At 43.2% G+C, this 24,525-nt stretch overlaps 1 protein-coding gene across 3 annotated transcripts in view; it reads right to left on the minus strand.

Moving 5' to 3' along the window:
• The window catches only part of LRIG1 (leucine rich repeats and immunoglobulin like domains 1), a 139,765-nt gene extending 115,806 nt beyond the window's left edge, over positions 1-23,959 (minus strand). For 2 of the 3 annotated variants that reach the window (XM_026679408.2, XM_026679398.2), the window contains exon 1: positions 22,884-23,959. In XM_026679408.2, coding sequence (XP_026535193.1) covers positions 22,884-23,131 — 248 coding nt within the window. In that variant the 5' untranslated portion in view covers positions 23,132-23,959. Of the gene's footprint in view, positions 1-22,809 lie in introns of all 3 variants that reach the window. The other variant, XM_087954579.1, reaches the window with a different exon arrangement.
• Positions 23,960-24,525: the final 566 nt, after the last annotated feature.

Raw genomic sequence — 24,525 nt, forward strand, 5'->3', positions numbered from 1 at the left:
TTAAGTCCTCAAACAATAAAGGCAGATGTTGCCAAAGCAACCATGAGGTTCGGAGGATTCAGGAAGTCATAAAGGAAGCTACTGAAAACCATTTGAAGAAGCAGGATAGAAAGAGCATGGATGCTTTTGAATTTTGGTGTTGGAGAATACTCCTGAGAACACCAAAGATATCCAAGGGGGAAAAAATGGATCGCTGAACATATCAACCCTTCTCACTCAAGGCACAAATGAGCAGGTTCAAATAACTGCACTTTGGACACATTATATGAAAATCTAGTTCTCTGGAAAAGGTTCTAATCCTGGGAAACACAGAAGATAAAAGTACCAAGGTGAATGAACTTGGTAGGAAGAGAAGGCTGATGCATCAAGTTGGGGACAGATTTTCCTGGGGAAATCTATATACCTTGACTTACAATCATTTGTCTAGTGATGACAGCACTAAAAAAAAGTGACTTATGGCTGCTTTTCACACTTATGACTGTTATGTGATCAAAATGTGGGTGCTTGGCAACAGGCATGCATTTATGAAGATTGCAATGTCCTGAGATCATGCGATTACCATCTATAACCTTTCCAGCTGGCTTCCAACAAGCGGTCAATGGGGGAGGCCAGACGCATTTAACCACTGCATGATTCACTTAACAAACCGCACTGATTCATTTAACAACTGTGGCAAAAAAAAAAAAAAAACGGTTGAAAATGCAGCACAACTTACTTAACACATATCATGCTTAGCAATGGAAAATTTGGGCTCAATTGGAGTCAAAAGTCAAGGACTACTTGTAGTCACTAAGAGTTGACACTGACTTGATGGTAGATAATAATCAAAATCATTGTGTATTAATTATCTTTTTAAAACCCCACCCTGAGAAATATGCTTTTTAAAATCAATCCAGGAATCAGGATGTCTCACTTGCTTTTACATTTTAACCAGTAGGAAAGCATCATGATTCGGCTGAGCATGACGTGTTTTCCATGGCGAAAAGGTTTCTTTCTAGGGGAAGGAAAAGACTTAACACCTTGTAAATCAATTCATAATCTTTACCCACTTATTCCTTTGTACTATGAGCCACGGTGGTGCAGTGGTTAGAGTGCAGTACTGAGGGCTACTTCTGCTGACTACGGTGAAAGGTGAAAACCCAAAACCATTTTATATGTGTCCATATTTGAATAAATTTGGCAATAAAAGATAGATCCAGACCGGGCTCTGTACAAATGTGTTGTCGTTCAGTTGCTAAGTCGTGTCCTACTCTTCATGACCCATGGACTATATATAGTATACCAGGCCCACTTGTTCTCCACTGTCTCCTGGAATTTGCCCAAATTCACGTTCATTGCTTCAATGATACGATCTAACCATTCTGTACAAATTAATATACCATAACGTCTGCAGGGAATGTACAAATATCTAAATTATTATCACAAGTTGGTCAACAGGTTATTAGGGCTGATCAAGTTGCTTGGCACAGGCTTTCTGAATGCTCTCCACCCACTGCTCTCACTGTTAGGACTGATTTTTAAAAAGCAAATAGGAAATCCCCATCTATTACTTCTTTTCTAAACCCTATTTCCCGTTTCACTGCATTCCTCTTGGCTTTGAATTCTGGTCTGCTAAGACAACAACAAATCAGAGAGCTCCCCCATTCAGATGCAACTTTTCAATGAATTATGTTTGGTTTGCACAGCCATGTCAATTAGCAAGACGGAATGGCCAAGCAACACATGCCAATATAACTTGGTTGCTCTCAATAAACCAAAATTGTGACTGATCTTGGGGAACCCAAAGTCTGCATATGACCATCGTACCCTAAAATTGGGCCCCAAACACTGAAAAAACACAAGCCTATTTCCTTTTCTGTGAAAAAAACACACACACACACACGCACTTGTGTTTTTTCAGTGTTTGGGGCCCAATTTTAGGGTACGATGGTCATATGCAGACTGGGTTCCCCATCTCATGCTCCCCAAGATCAGTCATAATTTTGGTTTATTGAGAGCAACCAAGTTATATTGGCATGTGTTGCTTGGCCATTCTGTCTTGCTAATTGAAATGGCTGTGCAAACCAAACATAATTCATTGAAAAGTTGCATCTGAATGGGGGGGCTCCCTGATTTGTTGTTGTCTTAGCAGACCAGAATTCAAAGCCAAGAGTCATTAAAAAGAAAAGCCCCATCTTGATCACTGGTATGACATCATTGGGTCACTATTCCAAATTGGGGTAATCCACATAGAAGAAACAGCTGGGAATCTCTGGCATGAAGAAAGGCTTCCATTGGCCAACAAAAATGCGGGAAAACAAAGACATGGAAGCTCTGCAGCACAGGCCATAATACAGATTTCTGAAGTAGAGTTTCTAAACTAACCTAGCTTTTAGGGAGGAAAACAAGGGGGGAAAAAAACCTGCCTCTGCCTCCCAGCAATCTGCCTCCTTGCAGGAAACTGCAAACAGCCTGGGGTCAGCTTCAGCACAGCCTGATTAGTACAGGCAGTGATTGTCAGTTGAATCGGACTCCCAGTGATCAGCTGTTTCAGGCTGCAGGGATCGGGATGGCCTATTGCTGCCTCCGCGCACCCCATTTTCAGCCTCTGCGTTATTTTCAGCCTCCTTGTGCCCCGTTTTCGGACTCCGCGTGCCTCATTTTCGGCCCATTCCAGGCAGCAGGGATCGAAACGGGCCAAAAACAGGGGGGCGCGGAGGCTGGAAATGGGGCATGCGGAGGCTGTCTTATACACCAAAAATACGGTAGTTCAAATTATTTGAGAAAGCACAGATCAAAGGAATGTGCTCCAGAGCTTAAGAGCAACATCAACACCACAAGAAAAGGCTGGGACCTAATAAAGAAGTGGGGTGGAAGGACATCAGAGATTATGGCATTTCTATAACCACAAAATAAGCTATAAAATTGCAGGTTGAATAAGCTGTCTTACACCTCAGTAAATTTGCAGAAATTACTAAAAAAATAGTAGAGCTGAAGAAGCTTCTTGGATGAGAAGTGAAACATCTTCAAAGAAAAACCAGAAAGTCCAGTTGCCTCTTGAAAAAGCACCTTTGGGACAACCATGATCTGGATGGTTGAGAATCTCCATAGACATTTAGTGATACTAAAAAAGTAAATAGTTCACTATTGGCTATCAGCTACACTGTTTTGAAGCCCTATATGCAGGTTTGGATACTTGCAGTCTATTTCTTATTTCCTAATGTATATGATTTTAAAAAAAGATATGAAAAGATTCCAACTCGTAAGAGCTAAGCCTCAATGGAAGAAAAGCAATGGGAAAACTATTTATTTAGCTAGTGTGCACACACCATGTGTTTGTTATTCCCTAAAGCAGAACACTTACTTTGACCTCACACGTCCACTCATTTCATCACAGACCCACCCACACTTGGCAAGTTGCAAAACCTTACTCACCAGTTATCGTCATATCCAAAGCATTAGATGACTTTACGAAAAGGGGGAGTCTTCAGGTACCCAGACGCACGGATGAAAATCACATCACTACTACCCAAAACAACTAGATCTAAAAATAGTCAACAAAGTTCCAATCTCAATAGCAAGTTGTGCCGTTTTTCCGAACTGTAGGAATTTTGGAAGAGGTAGCACTCAAATATGCAGCAAAGTGAATAGTGGGTTCCAAAGGACCAGAGATAAGCAATCTTTTTTCAGACTGGGGGCCATATTTGTGGTTTGCCATTTTCAGGAGGAGAGGGGACAGGACTGGGAAAATGTGTCTCATTGCGGCTCTAATGCGCTACAACTGGTTGGCTTAGTGATGGGACTTCCAAATGGGAGTGAAGTCCCTCCTCCTCTGGAAAATGTCTGGAGTTGGACTCAGTGCCATATGGAACCAGATTTTCCTAATGTATTAATGGTTCTGTTTGATTTATTGTGGTTCATTTTTATCGATTCATGCTGTCATGGTTTTATTTTGCTGGTTGTTGCCTGTTAACGGTTCAATGCCATAGGAATTCAACAAATCATTTTTGTCTGTAGCTTACCTTGCCTCTTCCCCTGTTCGCTTTTTGTAGTGGGAAAAGACAGCTTGGAAGGGACTTGCAGAGAACTATTTTTTCTCGAAAGTCCCCAAACTGGAAAAACCAATTCAATGGGAGAGATTATTAAAAGGCTCAATGAACACCTTAGCCTATATACTACTTTTCCCAAGCCCCTCCAAACATCACCGTATTTAAAAAGTTCAGTGCCACCCATACTAGACAACCCTGATGTCATTGTAAAAGATTGCCTGACTCTGCTGTAGTACAAATGATGTCATGTAAGTGGATCTAAGCAACTCTTTGGATTCCAGCAATGATATGCTGCTTTGTATTTCCAAAGCAAATGGGGAAACATGTTCTCCATTATAGGAAAAACTATGGAAAAGTTGTCATTTTACCTGTTTTTATAATTTACTAACCACAGCCAGAAGGGAATTCAGGTGTGATGGAAGAGAACTCAATGGATAAGTTCATGGAGAAGAAGCAGGGTTCAACTCTGACTTAGACTATTCTTAGGCAAAGTTTACTACAGGTTTTAAAAACCTTCGTTGCAATGAAATACTTTTTTAAAATGCTCCAAAGATTACAATCTTCAAAAGAGTAATACACCTAATCATTAAGACTTTTTAACCTAATCATTAAGACTTTTTCCGGGTGCATAGAAGACACAGCTCCTATCACTTAGTGACACAAAAGCCAACCTATTTTAATATGAACCTGTGCAATAAAAAAATGACTTTCAGAGGTTTAAGCTGCCTGGGCAGTGGGCTAAATTCCATCCATTGCCAGTTCTCTTCAATTTCCCTTTTTGTTGGCTAATGAGCCAGGCTCTCATACACATACATGCACAAAGAAGGAGAAGCAGTTGTGTTTGGACAACTGGAAGCCATTTGAAGGATTGTATTTCATAGGGCCTCCAACCAGGCTGCTCTCCTATGCTATCCGTTTTATTACCTCTGATAGTATTTGCAGATCAGCAGCTCCCTAATCCAATACCTTCCACAGTTGGTGGAAAAAACCTTCCACTCTTGGTTTTCTGCACTCAGGAAAAAAAAAAAAAAAGACAGATAAATCTCACTGTACATTCTGGGATTTGAAAGAAACAAAGGGTAAAATTGGTGATCTTTTTAATAATTGGAATACACTTGCTTCCAGAAAGCTGTGCGAGACGTTTATATTTTTAAACAAAAATGTTTAAATTGCAACAACTATCACTTGAGCTCTAAATTATGGCAGAATCACATTTATTTTATTTATGTGCTGCTTGCATCACTGACCAACTCTTGCAATCCTACAATATATAAATAGGATTAAAACAATTTAATTAGGTCATGTTTGATTTATTAAAGATAAAACTTCCTAGATCATTGTTCTTTCTTTATTCTGACTTATCATATTAGCTACCTTTTTGAGTATTAATTGTTGAATAGTGATTACATTTTAATAAAGGTTTACTTTCCCATATGGTAACAATCAAGCAGTACTTCATTTTTTTTTACTTTATTTTACCAGTAAAGTAAACCTCTTGTATATGTAAACCTTTGTAAACCTCTTGTATATGTTCTTTTTGTTTGGCTTACTTCTTTTTGGACTTTTTCTGGCTTTGAAATGTGTATTAAAGTATTATTATTGCTATTAACAAATAATTTGGGTAGCCGCCCAAAGTTTAACATAAGTTGGGAGGATACATAAATATTTTAAATAAATAATTACAATAAACATTGTGCTATAGATTTCTATCAAAACTTAATCTGACAATGAAAATTTAGGACAATTTCCTAGCTCACGTGTATTTTCATAACCATGATGATTATTAATAAATTTGCCTTGTAAACAGAGACCCAAAGCTATAATAGGTAGTCTTCACTTAATGACTGCATGGCTTAGCAACCATTCAAGGTTATGATGGTGCTGAAAAAGTAACTTTATGATCTGTACAACCTGTACTGCAGCATCCCTGCAGTCATGTAATTAAGATTCAGGTGCTTCACAATCAGCAGGAGCTGACAACCATTGCAGCATCCTGTGGTTACATGATTGCCAACTGAACACTTCATAGCTGGCTTCCAAAAAGCAAAGCCAATGAAGAAGTTGGCAATGCAATTGCAAATGACACCTTGCTTGAGGTCTGAATCACTTAATGACAGAGTTGGCAGTTCCAATTTTGATCATGAGCAAGAATAACCTATTAGTTGTCTCAGTGTATGTTCACCTTTTCTTCATAGGGACTACTTGTTTATATTTTATCTGAGCAAGCCTATGACACATTACACCAGAGGCCTGCAAACTTGGCAACTTTATGACTTGTGGATGCTGTGTATTACACAGTGACTGATCCTTACAGACTTAAATATGAGGGGTCCTTGATGCTCTCTGAGCTTGTTTTTTTCTTGCAGACATTTCATTACCCTAACTAGGTAACATCACCAGTGCTACTAGCAAAGAGGCTCAGCTACAAACGTTCTCCTTTATTGGTAGACTTGAATATGCTCAATTTTTAGGTTAAAAGAGCTCATGGCTAGAATGGGCGTTGGTTCTTACCTGATACGCCCCTTCTCGGCGAGCCGCGAGGAGCATCCAGAGACTGGGATGTGCTTCTGAGTCCTCTTCTTGCAGGCTGAGCTTTAGATGAGGAAACGCTCCGCCCCCTCACGTGGTATCGCGCAGCGTCTCCCCAGTTTTTTGCGATAACGAGAAGAGAGGTTATTAATTCTATCTAATCTACTATTGGCTCCTTGGCTGAAGCAAGATTCCCCACCAGACGGAGAAATTAGGGTGGGGCTGGATGCTCCTCGCGGCTCGCCGAGAAGGGGCGTATCAGGTAAGAACCAACGCCCATTCTCCCTCGAGCCGCTCGGAGCATCCAGAGACTGGGACATACCAAAGCTGGGCTGTCCTACGGGTGGGACTCCGTCTGGCCCGAAGGCCCCTCCGGATCACTGATGACCCTCTGTAAGACCCGTCGGCCAAAAGAGGCCTCCGCTGAGGCGTACGTATCTATTTTATAATGTCTGATAAACGGGGACGGAGAGGCCCAGGTGGCTGCCCGACAAATGTCAGCGATGGGGGCTTGCGTGGCCCAGGCCGCCGAGGTGGCTGCACTTCTGGTGGAATGGGCGGTTATTCCACCCGGAGCGGGCAGAGAATGGGAAAGGTAGCACCTCGCAATAGTAGCCCTGATCCAGCGACTGATGGTGGAAGGAGAAACCTTAAGCCCCAGTGACCTGGGTTGAAAGGATAGGAAGAGGGATTCCGACCTTCGCATGGGTTGAGTGCGCTTAATATATATACGCAAGGCCCTTCTAACATCTAGGGTGTGCCAGAGGGCCTCCCTGCCCCTGGAGGGCCTAGGGCAAAAATTTGGTAGAACCAGTTCCTGTGACCTATGGAAGGGAGAGTTAACTTTGGGTAGGAATGTGGGGTCAGGACGAAGGACCACCCGATCAGCGTGGAATACACATAGATCGCTCCTAACTGACAAGGCTGCTATTTCCGAAACTCGACGAGCAGAAGTAATAGCTACTAGAAAAACTACCTTAAAGGTGAGAAACTGAAGGGATGAGTCTCTCAAGGGTTCGAACGGGGAACGTGTGAGAGAAACGAGGACCTTGTTGAGGTCCCATGTGGGGAACCTGTGAACAGTGGGAGGGCATAGGTTGGTGGCGCCCCTAAGGAAAGATCTAATTCGGGGGTGATGAGAAAGGGAACCGTAGTTATCACAGGAGACCACGGTCGAGAGGGCAGAAACTTGTCGTCTCAGGGTGTTAGGTGCGAGCCCTTTACGGAGGCCTTCCTGAAGAAAATCTAGGATCTGAGCCACAGAGGGAGAGAGGGGATCAATCTGAGACCCGCTACACCACTTGCAGAACCCCTTCCAAGTGGCATCGTAAATTCGTGTAGTGGAAGGTCGCCTAGCGGCCAAAATAGTGTCGATGACTTGACTCGAGAGATTCTCACTAGTCAGACGGATCCGCTCAACCTCCAGACGGCTAACTGGAGCCATTGAGGCTCCGGATGCAGAAGGGGCCCCTGAGAGAGGGAGACCCTGTCCGGGGGGATCCTCCATGGGGGCGCTACCGATAAATTGCGGAGATCCGCAAACCACGGTCGCCTGGGCCAATAGGGAGCCACCAGGAGAAGGTCTGCCCTCTCCTGAAGAAGTTTCTGTATTACTCTGGGAACTAACGGGAGCGGAGGGAAGGCATATAGTAGCCCTGGGGGCCATGGGCAGCGCAGAGCATTGTGATTCTCCGACCGGTGAGATGGATACCGGGAGAAGAACCGTGGAAGCTGAGTGTTGGACGGGGAGGCGAAGAGATCCACCACCGGAAGGCCGAATATTCTGGACGCTTCCTCGAACAGGGATGGATGGAGACGCCATTCTGCCTGGTCCACCGTGGCCCTGCTCAGCCAGTCCGCCTGAGTATTGTCTACTCCGGAGATGTGTTCGGCCTTTAGTGATAGGAGGTTGGATTCCGCCCAGCGGCAAAGGCGCTCGGCTTCCCTCATTAGCTGGATGGACTGGGTGCCGCCTTGCCTGTTGATATGGGCCTTGGCCGTGACGTTGTCCGTGAGAACGAGGACGTGATGTTTGCGGATCTGAGGAAAACTGCGCAGGGCCAGATGGACAGCGTGAAGCTCTAGCCAATTGATGCTGCACCTTTGCTCGGACGGCGACCATCTGCCCTGAGCCGAGAGCGAGTCGAGATGAGCGCCCCAACCGGACAGGCTTGCGTCCGTAGTGACGGTGAGTCGTTGAGGTTCCGCGAAGAGATGGCCTCTGTTGATGGCGGGATTGGTCCACCATAGAAGAGACGTGAGGACCCTTGGAGGGACCCTGACTCTGGCCTTCGAGTTGCTTCTTCCGGATCGTTGGAATGGGAGTAGGAACCACTGGAGGGATCTGCTGTGTAGACGGGCCCAGGGAATAATAGAGATGCATGACACCATTTTGCCCAACAATTTAGAGAGGTCCAGTAAGGCCACCCTCCTTGAACGCCTGATCTGTTTGACCAGGGCCTGAATGCTAAGGAACCTCTCCTGGGAGAGGAAAACTCTTTGAGAAACCGAATCAATTATGGCGCCCAAGTGGTTGATTCGGGTGGAAGGGATAAGTTGGCTCTTTTGCCAATTGACTAGGAACCCGTGTGCCTGTAAGGTGGAGAGAGTGACCCTGGTATCCCTGACTGCCTGGGGTTTGGACGGGGATAGAATAAGGATATCGTCCAAGTAGCAGTGGAGGCGGACAGGAACGCTCCTGAGATGAGCCGCCAGAGCCGCCAGGACCTTGGTGAAGGTCCGGGGGGCCGAGGCCAGTCCAAAGGGAAGGGCCACGTATTGATAATGAAGGCTATTGTGACAGAACCTGAGGAATTTGAAATGGGAAGGCCTGATTGGAATATGGAGGTATGCCTCCGAAAGATCTATGGAAGATAACCAGTCTCCCCGCCTGGTGCCTAAAAGAATTGATTGCAAAGTGTGCATTTTGAATCTACGCTGGATAAGGTGACGGTTGAGCCGTTTCAAGTCCAGGATGGCTCTCCAACCCCCAGAGTGTTTGGGCACCACAAAGAGATGGGAGTAAAACCCCTTTCCTCTCTGATCCGGAGGGACAGGTTGAATGGCCTGGATGTCAAGAAGATGATGGATGGCTGCATCCATTAGTGCACGTTTGGAGGGATCCCTTGAGGAGGGGGAGGGGAAGAAACAATCAGGGGGAGCGGACCTGAACTCCAGGGCGAGGCCAAACCTGATTGTGTCCCTAACCCATGCATCGGAAGTGGATATGTCCCATTGGGCGGCGAAGTGGCTGAGGCGGCCGCCAACGGGGGGGGAGGAAGAGGCTCTACCTTCTGCGGTAGGGCCTTCCTCCCGATCCCCGAAAGGGTCTCTTGTAGCCGCCACCGCGTCTGGATCTGTCGCCCGGGTCCGAGCGGTCCTGGGATCGGAAGGAAGGGGGTCTAGGATATCTGGGCGGGAAGGGGGGTTGGTAGAAGGGGCGTGGAAAGCTCCTCCGAAAGGGCTGAGAGCCCCTGGCCTCCGACCTTCGAAAAAGGGAGGGCAAATACTTTCTCTTACTGCGGCCCTCGACCAGCAGTGGTTCCAAAGCTGGGCCAAACAGTTTATCTCCCGTAATGGGGGCAGTGGCCAGCTTGACCTTATTCTTTACGTCCGCCTGCCAGTGTTTGAGCCATAGCATGCGTCTAGCCGTGACATGCGACGTGATGGCCCTGGAAGAAAATTTTACCGACTGGTAAGTGGCGTCAGCCGAGAACTCGGCTGCAGCCACTAACTTCGCTATATCCTGGTGAGCTCTGAGATTGGAAGCAGGGATGTGGTCCTTGAGCTGACGTAGCCAGCGGATAGAGGACCTCGTGAAAAATGAGGCGGCCGTAGCTGACCTAATGGCCCAGGCGTTAGATAGGTGAGCCCTGCGTAGCGCCTGCTCCGCCCGCCTGTCCTCAGGTTTCAAGGCCTCTAGGGCCTCACTAGGGGTAGAGGAGGAGGCTAGACCCACAATGGGGTCATCGACCTCCGGGATATTCAGGAGGTTAGACAGAGCCGAATCGAGATTAAAGAATCTCTTGTCTTGGCTAGAGGGAGTGGGAGGGGTCCCTGAGGAGGTAAGTTGCTTCGCTACCAGATCAACGAAGATGGGAGGGGAAGGGATGACCTCAGCTTCCACCACTGGTTGGGTGAAAATGGAGTCTTCCGGGCCCTCTGGGACAGGGGGGGTTTCTGCAGCGGGCTGGGAAAGAAGGCCAGAGACATTCTTGGCCTTAAGGAGGAGGGACTTGAACATATGCGGTTTAAACAGCCCCCAAAGGAGGGTTGGTCGGGAGAAGGGTCCTCGTCCTCCGACATCTCCCCTTCCATGATGTCAGCCTCTAAGAGGGGTTCACTGTAGCGGGAGGATCCCATCCGGGAATCCTCTTCCTCTTCCCTGAAATCCCCAAAGTCCCCTTCCTCCTCCACCTGGGCCCCAATCGGAGGAGGGCTGTCCCTCTGAGAGAGTACCTGATCAACTGGGGGGACCGGTTGTGGAAGGGATCTGATAGATATCGAGTCGTGCTCGGAGGCTCGCGGAGAGAAGCCTGATCTTGTCATGTGTTGTAGTCCCTCTGCTATGCCCTGGCGGGATGGCTGATTCCATCCAAGCCCTGATGTGAGGTGGAACCTCGGAGGTAGAGGGTTCATCGTGGCGCAGACCAGCGGCTGTGGGTGTAAAGGTGGCTTCGGGGTCCGTCTGGTCGGAGGTCCGGGGTCGGAAGACCCTGAAGCGAACTGCGCCTAGGTAGGGAAGAGGGGTCTGAGGGGAGAGATTGAGCAGAGGTAGAAGGGTTTGGAGGAGGAGGTATTGACGGCTCCGAGCGGGACTCCCTTGAACGTCGGTCAAACTCTTTTTCCAACGCTTTGTGGCGCCTTAAGGCGTCACGTTGGCGGCCTTGGAAGGTTCCTTGTCCTGTCTAGAGCCCTTAGGTTCCTTGTCCTGCCTGCGCAAGTAGTGGGACTTTGCCTTAGCCTTCAAAGAAGGACGTTTAGAGGGATTGTCGTCTGCCATGTTAGATACAATTACTAGCAAAGGCGGTTGGCTCGCCCAGATCAGGCCTGGATGAGGCCGGGTGAAGGTGAAGCTGGCCCTCTCCCCCTTTTGGAATTTGTTGTGTACAGAGATAACAGTAAGGTATCTTAGAAATATAGTATGTACAGAAAAATAGATACTCTAATTATAATTTTTCCTTATCCTTTTGATTGATTTTTATCTTTATTATGCTTTTGTACCAAAAGTATATACAGGTTATCCGTATATATTTATATATGTACGAAAAAATATTATTGTACAAGACAAAAGTTATTATTATTATAATTATTTTATTTTTTTTTTTTTTTTAATATATTCCTTTTGTATATGTATTAAGTATATATATATATAGATAGATTTTTTTTTTTTTTTTTTTTTTTAAACAGTAACCGTAACAGTGAGAACTTCGTATATCTCAGTACAGGCCAATTAGTCAAATAAACACCTGAGGCCTATGGTAGAAGAAGAGCCTCTGGCAGCAGGCCTCCAGACAAGAAAAATAAAACCGGAGGGGGGGGGCTGCAACTTCGCCCCGAAAAACGGGCTGCGGGAGGCCAACAAGTAATACAAGGGCCAGCCAGGTGGAAGAAATGGGCAGCTAAGCTTTGACCCAAGGCCTGGGGCTCCAATTCGCCGCAGCTAAAGAAATTCAAAATGGCGCCCGACCACGATGCGGAGCCAAAATGGCGGCCGCAAGCTGAACCGTCGGGACGCCTTCGGGACGGAAGGGAGGGCTTCGCTGGTCAGCACAGCGCCTAGGGCCCTAGGGCGATGACCCTCCCGATCGGTGTTTAAGGTGGGGGAATCCAGCAGTAAAGAAAAAACGCGTGCCACGAGGCAACGCGGAGGCAGCGAAGCGATCAGATAAGGGTGGGGGGTCGCGCTATCGCGCTGCGAGCCCGCAGCCTTGCCCCAAGGACGGGAAAAATTTTCCCTTAAGTCCAGACCCTTTGCGCAGGAGGAGGAAGGAAAAGCAAACCTTATCAAGACGAGAGGGTTGTAATAGTAAAGAAATGTGCGATCAGCCAAGGAGCTCTCTGAAACACAGCCTGACTCTTCGAGGCTGAGCAAAAGACTGGGGAGAGCGCTGCGCGATACCACGTGAGGGGGCGGAGCGTTTCCTCATCTAAAGCTCAGCCTGCAAGAAGAGGACTCAGAAGCACATCCCAGTCTCTGGATGCTCCGAGCGGCTCGAGGGAGAACTGATTTGAACTGTGAGCGTATTTTCTCACAGCCAAGTGAAATATACAGTCACTGGCTCCCATTTATACTTTTTATGTAATCCGAGAAAACACTCATGTGTAAGAGGTTAGGCACTCAAACTGTGTACCATCCTTAGTTATAAAAGCTATTCTCTTGCACTGAACCGAATGGCTTGAATGGGCTTACACAGAAATTATGCTTGAATGGGCTTACACAGAACAATTAGTAATGAAGCAGATGTCCACATACCAGAATTTTGCTCATGTTCTTAAATACACATTTGCAATTCATAAGGGATTGACTTCTACCAATCTCTGAACAGTGTTATTTTTTTGATAGTGGTGCTGAATCTCACCCATTCACGTCAGAGTAATTTGTTATTTTCACACTAGATCTGGAGAAAAAAAAAACATTGTCTACACTTCTCCAAGAAGGAATTTTTCTACTGAGCACCAAAGACTTCAGTTTGTAAATTCTGAACATGTCTTTCTCACATTTCCTAATCTATATGAGATATAGCTAGATGTGAAGGTGTGAAGAGAATAGCCAGTTAATAAAACTCAGACAATCTACAATAAAGAAAAGCAACAATCCTTTATTCCTTATGCACCCACACAACTCTTAAACCACAATTACTCAAAATCACTTCCTCAGCTATGTTTACATCAGAGGTGCCAAGCAGCCGAAAAACAACAGGTCTAAGAAGCCAAATGGTGTAGCAATCCTCCCTGTGAAATCTCACAGAGGCTATGGAAACCCAGGTACAAAAGAGTTCCTATTTCAAAAATAAGTTTCTGGTCCATAAGGTCACCCAGAGTCACTTGGATGAAAATAGGCAGCTATAGAAAATGTATGTATGAATGAATGGCCAAAATTTCCAAAACAGTGGTACCAGTTGCAGTATGAGCTTTTCTACCATTTCATTCAACAACTTTCTTTCATAACTGACAATCACATTTTTTCCCATTTATTATCCTCACCTACAGCATTTTAGCCTCTAAATGCTTTAGGACAGAAGCCAGGATTTTTCTCACTTAGGTTCCAATAACAGATAAACTTATCTTCCAGTTCCACATTCTGGTTTACTATAAATTGCCTCAAGAAAAGCAACAGGTCTTTTGATATTTAGGTTATAAAGCAGATATACACAGCTAATCTACTTTAAGTACACTTTCTTCCACTGAAAAGTCATTTTACAATCACTGCTGTAATCTCACATGCAGTGTTACATTGTTCTTACATCAGCTTCCAGCAAAGTAGCTAATGTTACCTTTCTGCAGCCAAAACAAGAGGGCACCTGAAAAAAGTTGACCTTTTTATTATTGCCTAAGTTTTTGTGCAATAGAAAATCTACTTCATCTTACACTAATTAGCACTTTTACCAGAAAGTCCTCTTTTGAACAATAGTTTCACCTATCTCTAGTAAAATCATTTATCTCCAAATATCTCACACAAGTTCTCAATTGAGAGGACACCTAATTTGCTCAGCTGACGATTTTTAGAAGCAGCCTCAAGAAAAGCAACAAGTTGGAAGTTAAAGAGAATACAAAGAATTCTTGTTGTCTGGAGACCTTTTAGACGGTCTACTTATAAATACTAAAAAAAGAATAGAAATGCTTTTTAGAAATTGCTTGTTGCTTGCATGTACGCTGAGAGCTTATGCACCGGATACACATTCCTTGTGTGTCCAATCACTCTTGGCCAATAAAGAATTCTATTCTACTCTACTCTACTCTTTCTATTCTATTCCTCAAATGGCTTATTTATGTATGGCTAAGCCACATCCATAAAAGTATACCCAGTTTTGTTTAGAATTTCATAATTTGCGACATCCCCAAAATACCTATAGGGGGAAAAACTGCTTATCAATTCTTTATTTTGTTAAAGTACAGGGGAAAAGTTAAATTGCTCCTTTTTATCGAGTTTGAATTGAAACAGAGAAATTAGTTAGTCTACAGAGCACCAGAAAAAAGCAGCAGCACACCAAAAAATAGCAGCCTTCAATTTTTGTACATTTAATATCTATCTTTAATTTTATAAGCAACATTCTGTTTTATTTTATTTATGCTAGCCCAGTTGCCTAGTAATATTTATGACTTACTCGCTGATTAGAAGTAAAAATAGCTAAGACAAATGATTACTTGCAAACTCTGTTAACTCCAACTTAAAATAATCAGCCTCTATTTTTTTTCTTCTTTTCCTGCAAAATTATTTGCTCTTCGCCATTCAAATAATAGTTGTGTTATATGTGATTATGACACAATCATATTAGGCACCTACTACTTCAACCCTTTTCAGCCTTGCACGCTCTTAAGGATATGGACTCTAAATTCTTTGAAGAGAACCTCTTAACAAGATCTATGCTTCCTGGATACGATGGATACAAAAATAAGGAAATAAAAGGGAATCATTTTTTTTCTCAGAGAATTCTAAGTGGATGCAGGAGCAGCTGATCTTAAGAGACCTGGGAGGTTGATCCAAAAGCGACAACTCCTACATTCCTTGGCATCTATTCAGTTCTACAGAATACGTATGCTTTTGAGATATTTTGCTGGGAAGACTGAAGTTTAAGGGACATCCGGATGGGGAAAATGTGTGTTTAAAAAAAAAATCAATTCTAAACAACCCTGAATGTTTCAATATTCTGAAATGAACCCATTTATAAGAACAGAGGTATTTGCTTGCATATGTGGGCATAATTCAGCTGCCTATCGAAAAGGTTGTTTCCCTGAAAAACGTGTCCTTCACCTCTACTGCTCCTCCCTTAGCACACTCTCACTCAAGCCCCATTCATTCTTCACCTTTCAAACTTCCCCTTTGTAAGTGGTTCTGAATCTATTGAGTTGCAACTCCCTTTGTATCTGGCCTTTGCGTTTCAAATTGCAATCACCGTGGAGAGGGGAGGGAAAAGCCAAGGGTGATTAAAGGCTACAAAAAGTTTCCCAAGAGAAGAGGATCCCAAACAGTTTGCTCTTAGATCCCAAAATCCATCAGATTGAATGATGCTTCAGAAAGCGCTAATAAGAGCTATTCAGCAAGTGCTATAACCAAGGCACAGATCTTTCAACCTTCCTTGAAAAATCAATGGAAAGAGCCTTTCACACAGGGCCTTTTAGAACTCATCTGGAGGTCATCTGGCTGGTCCTGGGCCCCACAATCTGGCCCAAACCTAACTACCATAATACAGGTCTCATTCAGGCTTTGTCTCTGTGAAACAGCCAAGGCTAACATTAAAGGCTTTTTAAAAGAAAGGTCAAAGCACACATGGACTTTAATAACAAGTAAAACTGCTAATTAAAATAAAGCTATTATTTTTTAAAAAATGAATGTTTTAGAATTTGCACGAGATAAAGATGCATGCAGAATTGCAAAATGGTGTATAACCAACAGGATGGCAATCCAAAAAAATGCTTTTGTACTTTGTGAAATTTAATTTTCCAATTAAATAGAATTCTGCGTCTGATTTCCCTCAGTTGAGTACACTGGCTCCCTTCTACTCTCCTTTCTGCAGCAAGTGTCAACAATTGTCACAAATTATCACTGTAAAAATCAGAAAAGACAAGACATAAAATTGGAAAATGTAAGTTGTAAAAATAAACCATTCAAATGTAATTGATGCCATAAAAATGATTTAATGCATGTACTTCTGAGCATACCCACTCAAACGGTAGTGACACACACACCTATTATTATGCATGCTATTAGGGCTACAGCTGCAGACCTAAGCTGTAATCTAAACCAGATATCCTAGGAACAAGTATAGTGTCACTTACACAAGTCATTGGTGTATTCTTGTTTAATTAAACTCAGGGCCTGAACAGATCTCAAGGCTGTAATCCTGAATAGATTTTAATAGGAATAGATCCTTTTCAACCCACGAAGGCATACTTTAGAACAGGTTCCCAAACCTCTTCATGAAGTTTTAAATTGTTCATTAACCTCCAAACATTATATTAAAATAATTTAACGAATACTACTTTAACTATTAGTACTACAAATAATAACATAAACCCCTGAGATAGTCCCATCAACCTTTGGTAGATCAATATTAAACACTTCCAAGAACTCTGCTTTAATAAACACATATAATTAGCAATATGCCATTTTAGGTTCTATCATGATCTCTCAGAAAATTAAAGACCCAAATTTTAAACGCTTCAATACTTCTATAACCTATCCTGATTCGAGAGCTTTTGGATATTTCTAATAACACTGGGATACCTTCTAGGCATTTCTAAATGTATTTTTAAAGATAGCTAAATAGTAATCTACAGTACCTTTATCCAGTAGCATGATTTCATAAAAACACATGCCCGTCATAGTAAATCAAGAAGAAGACTTCATTCAAGTATCCCTGAATGTAACTAAGGAAGGGGTCACATTCTAAGACTCAATGGAAAATTTACAGTCCCCAACTTCAATAGAAGCCTGTGAAATATGTACCCCATTGAACCAAAAGCAACATCAATCCATTTGTATGGGAAAGCCTATAACTCACTAAATAAATCTGCTATGCTCATATAGACAAGGAAGCATTCACCCAAACATCTCTGTATAGCTTGTTTTGGGACAAATCAGATAGTGAAGTCCAGTAGAAATTATACCTCTATGCCTGTAGCATAAGACCGATTCCTCACACAAAAACAAGAGTATAAACTAGCTTTCTCTAATACAGTAGTTTTCAACATATAACCATTCATGAGCTGCGGTGGCATAGTGGTTAGAGTGCAGTACTGCAGGCTACTTCAGCTGACTGCAATTTGGCAGTTCAAATCTCACCAGGCTCAAGGTTGACTCAGCCTTCCAAGGTGGGTAAAATGAAGACCCAGATTGTTGGGGGCAATAGGCTGACTCTGTAAAACTGCTTAGACAGGGCTGTAGAGCACTGTAAAATGGTATATAAATCTAAGTGCTATTACTATTTAGTGACCATTCGAAGTTATAATGGCACTGAAAACATTGACTTATGACCATTTTTCACACTTAAGATGTTGCAGTAACTCCATGGTCACACGACCAAACTTTGGATGCTTGGCAAGTGGCTCATATTTATGATGGTTGCAGTGCCCTGGGTCATGTGATCACATTTTTGCAACCTTCTGAAAAGCAAAGTCAAAATGGAAGCTGGATCACTTACTAACAACTACAGTGATTCACTTAACACCTATGGCAAGAAAGGTCATAAAATGGAGCAAAACTTGCTTAACAGCTGACCAAGCTTAACCACAGAAATTCTGGGCTCAATTGTGGTCATAAATTGAGGATTACCTGTATAATAATACTAACAGCATCATGAAGGAAAATTTCCCTTTTAAGGGAAGACATAATATTCAGTTCACCTCACCAAATTTTATGTTCACCTCATAAAAATTCAGAATTTTTACCACAAATCCTGAAGGAACAAATCAGGAAAATGTAGGAAAAGGACATCAACCTATGAGAGCTTGCCAGAGAGAAATTTACCAAGTGCTGAAAATACAAAATTGGAATTTTTCGTCAGATGTTTGGATGGGGGTTGGGGAAAGGGAGAGCCGAAACTTTTATGCTGGCCTTTGATCTGCTGAGCTACATACCAATTTGACCTTTGGAGATCACACCTCAATTTAATTCCATTAATTTACAGACTATGAAGAGGATTTACGGATATGAAGTCATAACTGTCAAATGAGAAGCCTCCATCTCCCTCCCTTCCCCCTCCATCTACATCAGTTGCAAAGTAAGCCCATTCTTTCATTGCTAGAGTCAGAGATTGTGTCTTTTTTTTTTTTTTTAAGTTTGCAATCCTGAGTTATTCATTTAAAACTTTTTAAAAAGATGTCTAAAATGTCAAACCATTCTGAGGAATATGGCTGGGGACACACTAATATAGTGTTTCTCCATCTTGGCCACTTTAAAGCTATGTGGACTTCAATTCCCAAAATTCTCAGCCTGTCATGCTGGCTGGAGAATTCTGGGAGTTGAAGTCCACAGAGCTTATATCAGCCAAGATGGAGAAACACTGCATTAATATGAAACTATTAGTTGTATAAGCCATACTATTGGCCAGATCACACTAAGTCATAAAACATGATTTATAAAATATAAATCGCCAAATTAATATACTGAACAATGCCAAACCATAATAGCCAGAGATGTGAATCAAGCTATTAGCATGTCATGCCAAGGAGAATTCTGGGGGTTGAAGTCCATAGAACTTCAAGTCACAGATAAAGAAACACTGCTCAAACTAATAAGGAGCAGATACAGTAGTAATATTTGCAGTGGCAAGAAAAAGAAAAAAGGATTATTTGTTACGTTTATGCATTTACAAACTGAAAGCTTTTTCAAAAGATCCAATCTAACAGTAAGAAGAAAATTTTCTGACAGTGATAACAATTAATAAATGGAATAGTTTGCCTCTCAGAGTTGTAAGTGCCTCATTCATTGGAGGTCTTCAAAAATACAGCGGACCCCCATTTGACCAGGATGGTATAAGATCTCCTGCCTTGAGCAGGGGGTTGAACTAAATGACCATTGAGGTACCTTCTAGCCCAGGGGTGTCAAACTCATGTCATCACAGAGGCATCATGTGATGTATTGGGACTTTTGCCTCCTTCACTAAACTGGGCATGGGTATGGCCAGCCTATGACGCATCTGGGCCACGAGTTTGACAGCCCTGTTCTAGTCCTTTAATTCTATGTTCACATAAATATAATAAAGTGCAAGCTATGTCATTTATCACAAATGAGTTGCAAAATAATGTATGGTAAGTACCGTTAATTAATATACTAAAGTATTTCCCATGTATTTAAATGCAAATCAGTTTAAAAATTTCATGTTATAGCAAGCCACTTTGTGCCATGTGTATGTAAATGAATTGATGTTTATTGTAAAAGCTTAGAACTTTGTATTGATTCTCTGTGAATAAGATTTCTAGATACAAAATTAATACATAAATATAAAGCTACAAATCCAGAAGGAAACAATTAACCACACATAATCACGCCAAGGTGAAAGTAAAGCTCAAATCAAAGACACTCCAAAGACCTACCCCATTCCCCAAACAAGAAGCCTCTTTTTCAAATGCCCAAACCGATTTCATGCAAGACCTTAAGGCTTAAGCTATAGAGTGATTTGCTGTTTGGTGTGAACTCTGCAATCATGATTTATAAACCATGGTTTGTCAGTGACTTGTGTGTGAACCCAAGCAATTATAGTTTATTCCATAAGCTATTGTTAAGAAAACCACAGCTTTGTGTAATGCATGAACCCAGCCATGAAAAGTTTATAAGGGATTTCAGGTGATGTCATACTTCTGGTCCAAACTGGATACAAAGGCCTCCACTCTGATCAACACAGTTTACTAGCTAGCATGCACAATCCTGGTGAAACTTTCACAGGAATAAACAAAGATGACTGCCACAATACTGTAGACACACAGTAGGAGGGCTACTGTCATCAACAAACTGGCCATCCAAGCATGAGTTAATGCAAACATGTAATAAAATCAAAGGAGCTTGTCTTCATAAAAATATCCTCCATACATTATAGGTATCTTGCTTGTTAGACAACATCCACAGTTTAGCACCACTGGCAATGGATTCCCAGTCCTAAAATTACAATTAAAATAAAAATGGCACACGTGGAAAAGCCACCCATCTGTCCTCTTGAAGTACAGCATTAACTCTGAGCAATTAACCTTCTTAAATAGCAAACATGTACAGGGCAAAAAGTGCTGGCTTCTAGATAAAAGTTTAAAACAAAACCTTAGCAGATTACAAGAATCAGCCGTAGGAAGTAATCACTGACTTGTGGTTAACACAATCAACTACTTCCTGATCTCTGATGGCAGAATATAAGAGGTATATTCCATTCTGATTTTTATATATGTGGAAAGTCCGTTGCATATAACTCTTTGAGATAGTGGTTATTTAATACTGAGATAGGCAATATTACACTCTAGGGACTGGCAGCTCAATTATAATCCCATTAATCTTAATTTAAAAATCACTCTAACACACCACATTTGCAGTGGATAAGAAGTCGTTAATTCATTAACTCTCATGCAAAGAGACTGAGGTTTACATGGCCAAGTAATTTATATAACATCAATAAAAGTAGACATCAAAGAAGGAAGTGTAGAATTTTATTCAAGAATGTAAACTGCAAAGCTATAGCTTTGGTACTTTAATCACTATCTTTTTTTTCTCATGAAATAAGAGCCTTTAAATCATTTTTAAAGTCTGGTTAGGTATCAAACTCTCCATGACAAATAAGGACATATCTTTATCTTGAAGTGATTTTGTCCTAATTCTGCTTCTGGGGTGCCCGTAGGTTTCAATCTAGGCACAGATATATCCTATTCTGTTAAGGCAATTTGACATTTCTCAGGTTACAATGTATGTTAAAGTGCTCTAACATCTTTAAGTAGAATACCAGATCCCTGTATAGTATATTTAAGTTGACTAACTCTGCTAAAAAAGTTATTACAGCAAGCAGGAATGAAAAATTCATTTTCCAGGAATAATTTCAATGTTTAATAAGTCAAAATTTTGATCTTTGATAACTACTTATGTCCTATCCTTACACATTTATAAGCAGTTTTCTGCCTAAGAGTACCAAGACTGCAGTCCAAAGCATACTTACTTCCAAGTAAATGCATCTACAGCCAAAAAGGAAATACTTGTACATGAGGTATGATGAGAATCTGAATGCACCAGGTTAGATAAAAACCATGTTTTACTGGCCCATATTTTAACACCTGAACTATAAGATAGTGATATGGATCCCCAATCTGAGGACATCATGAATTAAGTAATTATAAATTGTGACTCATCAAACTATTTAACAGATAACAAGGGTCACTGCAGTGTGCAACAACCAAAGGAAAGGCATTTGGCCTACATCTGCAAACCATTTAATTTTTTTCTACAAAAAAAAATCAGCTTTCTTCACTTTGGGCTGCAACTATTAATTCCTTAGGAAGCATAAAGAAGTGGCTTAGACAAGTAGAATATTCTTTGTCTTGTAAAAGCAAACAGCAACCATTTATCCAATTGCCTTTAAATTTCATCACTGAATTAAAGACGAAAGAAGAGATAATCTTATCCCTCCAGAAGTAAAAAGTGGAATAACTAAAGATTGGCGGAAGAGCCTATGTCAGGTTTAAACAAAATCTGTATCTGAAATAGAGTGCTGTATGCATACAACACACAAATGACAATCTTATAATAATTAGCAGATGACTCTCTAGAAATCCCTTACATTTGACAATCTTGAGCTTCCTAAGCTTGTGCAGTAGCTCTAAGGAGACCTATTTTACACAGCATAGGATTTCCTGGGGCCTAATCTTGGGTTTTAACCAGGGCTATTATAAAAGAAACTTAGAGGACATTGATATTTAAAAACATGGAGTTTTCCAACCTTTTGATCTTGTCTGACTTTAAAATAATTCTAATAAAAGAATCCTGCTTGACCACCTTCAATGCTTATTTCAATCATTAATCAGAATGGTTTTTTTTCTGGACAAATGACCTTCCCGTGCATGTCCAAAGCAGGTTTCACAGGATTATAGGATAAACCAAGAATATAGGACCTTTCAGAACCCACACATGTTGAACAAAGCAAATTAAAGCACCTATGTCCTGTATACTGTATATACCTACTGATAAAGAGAAACTCAATTGAGAACTTCAAGGAGGAAAGGTAAACATTGTGAGTTTGCAGATGGGGGCTCCATGGAGAAGGAACTCGATGCCCATAGAGTTTGACGAATGAGGGTGTGAGGTGTCCCCTTTAAAACATCTCATTCTGCAGTCTATACAGTAACTAGAAGGTGAATGGGCAGCTGGGTTCTCCTTTCGGGGATGTGAGAACTCTCTACTCCCAAAGGGATGTCAGAGTTAGTTGCTCAGCAACTAGCTACAACTAGATATGTCAATGAAGAGGAAACTAGCTGTTACATTAATCGCCCTCTGCAAAGAAGAAAGGATTAGAAACTGTCCTTCATGAAGGGGATGGAGACCTCGATATGAAAACGTACTCACACATAAGGCAGACTTTCAAAAGAATCGGGCATGCCTATCCAAATAGGACATGCCTTTGCAAATAGGACACTTACAGATGAACTATCCAGGGGGGCAGTTCCAGAGGAACTCTTTCAAGTCCCCGGTTGCTGCAGTCCAAAAGATCACCGGTGCACGTACAGTTGGAGTCACACTCCACGCAAGAGCCCCTTCCCACGAACATTTGGAAAATCAGAAGCAGTGTCCAAAAGCAGGCACCTCTGAGGGGTGAAGACCTCACCTCTCCCCATCCTGGCAGCGCCATTTTGTATCCTTGTGGAAAAAACGGGGACCACAAGAGCATGCACAGAGGGGAAACACCCAAAGGTTGGGTGGGGAGGGAGGGAAGGGTGGGTTGAACGAAAGAAAAGTCCCACGCGTGTTGTTTTTCTTCCTAGACCTGAGCTCTTCGCTCCGAGGTCAGCAGGCCTCCAAGAAGCACTTGGTTAAAACCATGGCACCTCAGTCCAAACACTGGCAAAGTCCTTTCAGTTTTCTTGGGGTCCGGTCCTGGCGCAAAAGGGCGCAGCGCCGGCTCTTCCACGCAGCAGGACTTTTTTTAAGAGTGTCCAACGCCAGCAGGGAGGAAGAAGCGAGCTCTTGGCCCCGGCACGAAGCTAAAGATCCTCTCCGGGATCACCACTCGCGGGCTAAGCGAGGGATTGGATCCTGTACTGGGAAAAAGGGGGAGCCCGCATCTTTTCGGCTGCAGGCTGCCGCGCCTGGGCCGAGCCCGGGAAAAGCTCCAAGCACCCAAAAAGTTCCTCCTCTTTCTTCCCCGCTGCTTCTCTCGCTTCCTCCGCTGCAAGATGAGACCGAGCCCGAAAGCTCAGCGGAGCAAAGACTCAGCGGAGCTTGCCACCGGGAGGGGAGACAGCAACGCCGATGCCTGGCCCTTTTTCTCCTCCGAGGCTCCGACACCTTTGCCAAGCACTGGCGAAGCGGTGCTCGTTCTATCTCCGCCTCCACAACTTTCCCCTCTTGGCTGTTCCTTGCTTGGCTCTCCTCCTCCTCCTCCCGCCTCCTCGGGACTGATACGCGCCCCGCTCGGGAGCAGCCAGCCGAGCCGAGCAAGCGCGCGATCCTCTCGGGGCTCCGGTGCAAGCGGCCAGCCCGTCACCTTCGCGTCCCCACCTCCCCGTCCGCAAAGTCACTTTTGAGTCCCCCCGAGCGTCGGTTGCCCAACTCAAACCCACGTTGGACACATTGCAACATGTTCCGTCCTCTTCCCGCTCTCTTATTGGCTCCTGGGCATTCCGCGGCGTGCCCGCGCGCTTCCCGATTGGACGGCAGGCCCTTCTCCCCGTTCGGATATACAACGTTCCATTGAGGTTGGCAGGCCGTCAATCAGAGGCGAGAGGTCCCGCCTCCCTTTCCCACCCAAGGTGTGAAAGCGGGGAGACTCCCCGTTCGATCCGAGCGTCTTAAAGGGGAAGCGCGCATCAGCGGGAAAACCAGACGCATCTTCCTTACTCACAGGTTGACTCGGTCTCTTGAGAGATCGCGGCCTCTGAGTCATAAGAAGGCCTCAGCTATATAAAGTCCTTCAAGCTCCCGATTGGATTATTGGCATTTAAAATGGAAAATTAACTTAGGAACCAGAAAATTCCAATCGGAGAAAAACGAATATGTAACGCGCGGGTTGTGTTTGAGGACTTTTTGCTATGGACAGGAGTGGGGTGAGAATTAATCCCACGA

The sequence above is a fragment of the Notechis scutatus genome, chromosome 2 (assembly GCF_049901735.1).
Source record: "Notechis scutatus isolate UNSWTSFEM ecotype Mainland chromosome 2, rNotScu1.2, whole genome shotgun sequence".
Lineage (NCBI taxonomy): Eukaryota > Metazoa > Chordata > Lepidosauria > Squamata > Elapidae > Notechis > Notechis scutatus.